Source organism: Calidris pugnax, unplaced genomic scaffold (genome assembly GCF_001431845.1).
Source record: "Calidris pugnax isolate Ruff unplaced genomic scaffold, ASM143184v1 scaffold1156, whole genome shotgun sequence".
NCBI classification, from domain to species: domain Eukaryota; kingdom Metazoa; phylum Chordata; class Aves; order Charadriiformes; family Scolopacidae; genus Calidris; species Calidris pugnax.
The window spans coordinates 440,868-445,351 of NW_015094503.1; the positions used below are offsets into that span (position 1 = coordinate 440,868).

Sequence of the window (4,484 nt, forward strand, 5' to 3'; positions counted from 1 at the left end):
GGGTTTAATATTTTTCCTAGAACTTTTTTTTTTTTTTTTTTTTTTTTTTTTTTTTTTTTCGAAAAAAAAAAAAAAAAAAAAAAAAAAAAAAAAAAAAAGAGAAAAAAAAAAGAAAAAAAAATTTCCCGTGAGCTTAGTGCTGCCATTCAAGAGGAGGGAAACAAGCCTTAAGATCCTAACAGAGACCAGCTGGCCAAGCCCAGACTTTGTGCAACGTTTGAATTCCTTACACAAACAGCACAGGGCTGGCCGGCGCTCCTCAGCCAGCGCCAAGCCGATGGCTGGCCCGGGCGGCACGGCCAGAGCTCCGGGCAGCAAGAGCCCAAAGGGGCACCCGGGGCGCCGGGTCCTGGGCAGCGAGTGGCCGGACAGGGAGCGGGGGGAAGGCTGCAGGAGGATTCCTGGGAAAGGGGATACCCTGACCCAGTGCCCAACACCTCAAAGGCACGTTGTGTGCGCGAGTGCTTCTAACCTTTCCGGTCCTGCACTTGGCACTATGATTAAAAGCTAAAAAAAAATATAGAAATAGGCAGAGGGAGCAGCTTAACTATAGACGGGGCCAGAGAACATGCCTCGGCACACCTGTGCCGGGACTGAGCCACGGGAGTGGTGAGAGCACCCATGGGTGCCTGGCAGCCCCTCTCTGGGTGGCTGCTGCTGCTGTGCCAGGGGAAGGAGAGGGCAAGATGGAAGGGGGGCATGTGTGTGTCAGGTGTACCCCCCCGTGCTATACCACCAGCCAAGCCAGAGATGCCCCAAACCTCAACCTTCAACCAAGAGGTCTCCTGCGGCAAAGGTGACACCCCAAAGCCATTCAGGGCCTAGAACCACCACTGAATCCCATGGCGGGGACTGGGCAGGTTGTTCCCAACCATCAGCAGGCTGGGGTCCCTAAGAGGCTGAGTGGAGGATGCCGGTTTTCCCAGTGGCACCCACTGTCTGAGCCACGGGTAAGGTGACCAAACCACCATTTCCAGCCTGGCCACCGGCTGGGGACCTTGGCACCTGCACAAGCCATCACCTGGGTGCCAAGCTCCTGCCTGCCCTTCCATCCCCCAGCGCTACAGGACGCACCCAAGGTCACACCAGGAGAGGAGCCAGAAATAGAAGCCAGGCTCCTGCTTTCCTTTGTTTAAGCAACCCTTCCCCAGAAACAAACCTCCTGCTTTCATTTTGGTGCGTAAGAAGCCCTGCTCCATGCCCTGCCCATGGCTTTAGCCATGCACCGCCCGTGCGGGGCCCCAAGTCCCCTGGCAGCAAACCCCAGCAAAAGACCAAGCCTCTCACGGTGCTTGATCTCCTCAGCATGACCCCATCACTCCCCAGTTATTTAAACAATCGTGACAGAACATTGTACATATATCCTTCTCCCCAGGACCACGGTGCCGGCAAGTCTGCACCTATGCCAGGCCAGGGACACGGAGCGAGGGCCAGCGGGGCCAGCTCTGCGGGAGTCACCCAGGGCCTCCTCATCTTCCCAGGAGGATCTGTCATTTCTCCAAGCAGCTTAAAAGCACAGAATCCAGCCTCTTGCTGCTCAATGCAGGGCGCCGGGAACACCACATTTTGAGGAGCAACGCATTCTGGCTTCCGAGGAGCCCTGCCTTCCCCATCCCCACGGCAGGATTTCCTCCCCGGTGCAGCGACCTGCTCTCTCCAGCACCTTACAGCACTTTGCTGCCAAACCCCAACTTTAAGCCCGTGTTGGCCAAGGACCCCGGCTACAAAAATCAGGAAAAGCGAATAAGCAGCAGCCGAGCAAGCGGCAGCTGCTGTGTGCTGAGGGTTTTTCAGCAAGGCAGGAACGATGCTGCAGTTTGGAGCATCTCCGAGACTCAACTTGGTAGCATTCCACACAGTAACAGGGTCAAAACTGAGCCTGGTTTGTCCCTTTTTTTAGCTGCTGTGCCGAGGAAGCTTGGCCCTGGGAATACCAAGGCCACAGAGCAGGAGATGGAGCTGGTTTGCTCGGGACAAAAGAGAGCAGAACCTTCCTCAGAGAAAAGGCACAGAGCTACACAACTGCCAGAACCAAGTCCGAGGTGTGCCTGCCAGCATCCACGCAGACTAGGGAAGGACTTGCCTAACAGGCACTGAGCCCCAGTGGGACCCCCAGCCCAGGAAAGGAACATGTCCCCACTGAGACCCGGGTGCAGGGGGAAGACTGCACCAGATTCGTCTTTCTCTTTCTTCCTACACCACACAGTTCAAAACTGGAACACAATGAGAAGATGGGACCAGAAAGCTGTAAGCTAGAGACTCTCTCCTCTTTAAATGCTTTCCAGTACCAGTATGGAAGAGCTGGGCTTCCCATCCCCCCTCACCTCAGTCTGAGCCCCCCCAGCCAGCACGGCCCTCTGCATGACAGCAAGGGAAACCTTTGCTTTCTCTCCCTGGAAACATTAAGCAAGGTTATTATAGCAGGGAGTCATGCAGGAGGTCTCCTTTTAAGTGACAAAGTTGCTTCAACGCTGGATCCGCAGAGGCTGAGCTGGTCAGGAGAACATTTAGAAGTCTTAACCAAATGCCTTTTTTTTTTTTCCCCTTTCTTTCTCTGCATCACCCAGAAAAGTCTGTCTCTTCTGTCTGAGCTCTTCAGGTTACAAGGAAACAAGAGACTGCCAAAAGGCACTGGAAACAGCTTCAGCTCTAAGAGCCACCCTCCCACGCACGCTGCAGTTTCTACCGCTCCAAGCAAGAGCTGCCGGGCTGCGTTAGGATGTCAACAGCCAGTTGTGTTTCTGACTCTGGGCTTGCCTTTTATCTCAGGGGAGACAAGGAAAAAAAGTGCATCTGAAACTTGCGCTGTCTGGAACAGTTTAATGGCAAGCTTCCCACTCAGAAGTAATCAAAGAGCAATAATTAACATGCGTTTACTGTAGGAGAAGATACCCTTGCTGCATGCTGTGACAAAGCTGGAATGAAAAAATCTGTTCGACTGCAGGCTAAATTTGATTTCCTTTAAGTTCTATAGCTGTCTGGCTCAGCAGCAAAATCCAGCCACCATCACTAAGCTGTTACTTCTCTTTGCCAGGTAACGACTCAAAACATCCTGATTCCCCCCCCGTTCCCCTCCAACCAAACCTTCAATGCCAGGAGAGCCAGCGCCCGAGCGCCACGCAACCACCACACGACATTCACCAGCCCCTGCCCTCGCCGCTAACCCACTCCGGCAACGAGCCGTGGCTCAGAACCAACCCTCGCTCTTATGCAATTCAAGAGGGACTGCATTTTCACTGGCCTCCTTTTAAACATGCTCGCTTGCCAGTGATTAATGCTGCTTAAAGTAGCTCAAGTTTCACCGCTCAGGTCCGCTCTTGCCAACAGCACTGGGCCAGGACTCTAAAAAGCTCCAGAAACTGCAGAGATTGTGGCTAACCAAGGAGCCCAGCACGGGCTCTCGCATACACTTGAAAAGGAAAAAGAGCATTTATAACCAAATCAACATTACTACGAACAAGCAGCAAGGCTCAGAGAGCCCAGAGATCAGTTAGAATTATTTCCATGCATTTGGCTATAATTTTCCCCATTTACAAAAGACGGGACATTGCAAGTCTCATCTTGATGAGCCCAAACCACACATGCTTTCTCCCAAAAGTCCGTGATTTCACAGGTTCAGCCCCAGCAACAACTGCTTTCCCAAGGAAGCGGCTCCAAACCCACTGCCAGGTTTTGCACAGGCACCCAAACCCTTCCCCCCAACAAAACCCAGCAAAATCACTCACAGTTGTCAGACTGGAAATCTGGGACAAATTGTTCGTCATCAGGGACCTGAGCTAAAAAAACAAACAAACAAAAAATTGGTTTTACAGCAGTTTTGGTTCTCAAAAATAAAACACTCACAGAGAGATTTTACACAGAAAAAAGCAGAGGTGAAGACTTGCCTTCAGCTAGCCAGGCCTCCTGGAGCTGGCTGAGATCCTGGAAGAGCTCTGGAACAGGGTGAGAGAATTATGCACTCCACAGAATAAATAAAACTGCCATTATTTGCAGGATTATTCCTAAACCGATAAAGGCCAGGAGAGCGGTCTCGGGGGCTGCAGCGAGGCCACGGCCGCCCGGGCCAGCCCTGCCTACCTTCCGAGTCGTGGGCCAGGTCGGTCTCCAAAAACTTCCTTTTCCTCTCGGAGCCCGGCCGGCCCCGGGCCTCCTCTGCGCAGGACTTCTGCAAGGAGCGGGGCGAGAGCGGGTCGGGAGGGTGGCAGCCCCCAAGGACGGGGCGTCCCGGGGGACGGGGTGACCCCCAAGGACGGGGAGCGGGGCACAGGGCCGACTTACCCCGGGGCCCATGAAGGGAACCTGCTGGTCGTAGAAGCCGTCCATGGCGCGGGGGAGGCGGGCAGTGCCCCCGGCCCGCTCAGCATCGACGCCGGCCGGGGAAGGGGGGGGATCCCGGGCCGGGGCTCCGGCAGGTACGCGGCTGGGGGTGCGGGGAGGAGGGGGGTCAGGATCAGGCCCCGGCCGCTCCTGCCGCGGCGGGTCGC

The 4,484-nt window shown here is 54.5% G+C and overlaps 1 protein-coding gene across 1 annotated transcript in view; it reads right to left on the reverse strand.

Annotated features, from left to right (window-relative positions):
- ETV5 (ets variant 5) overlaps nt 1–4,428 on the reverse strand; it is a 13,401-nt gene extending 8,973 nt beyond the window's left edge. Inside the window, exons 1-4 of the mRNA XM_014963044.1 lie at nt 4,279–4,428; nt 4,078–4,165; nt 3,885–3,932; nt 3,726–3,776 (exon numbers count right to left, since the gene is read on the reverse strand). Coding sequence (XP_014818530.1) covers nt 3,726–3,776; nt 3,885–3,932; nt 4,078–4,165; nt 4,279–4,323 — 232 coding nt within the window. The 5' untranslated portion in view covers nt 4,324–4,428. The remainder of the gene's footprint in view (nt 1–3,725; nt 3,777–3,884; nt 3,933–4,077; nt 4,166–4,278) is intronic.
- Between the last annotated feature and the right edge of the window lie 56 nt (nt 4,429–4,484).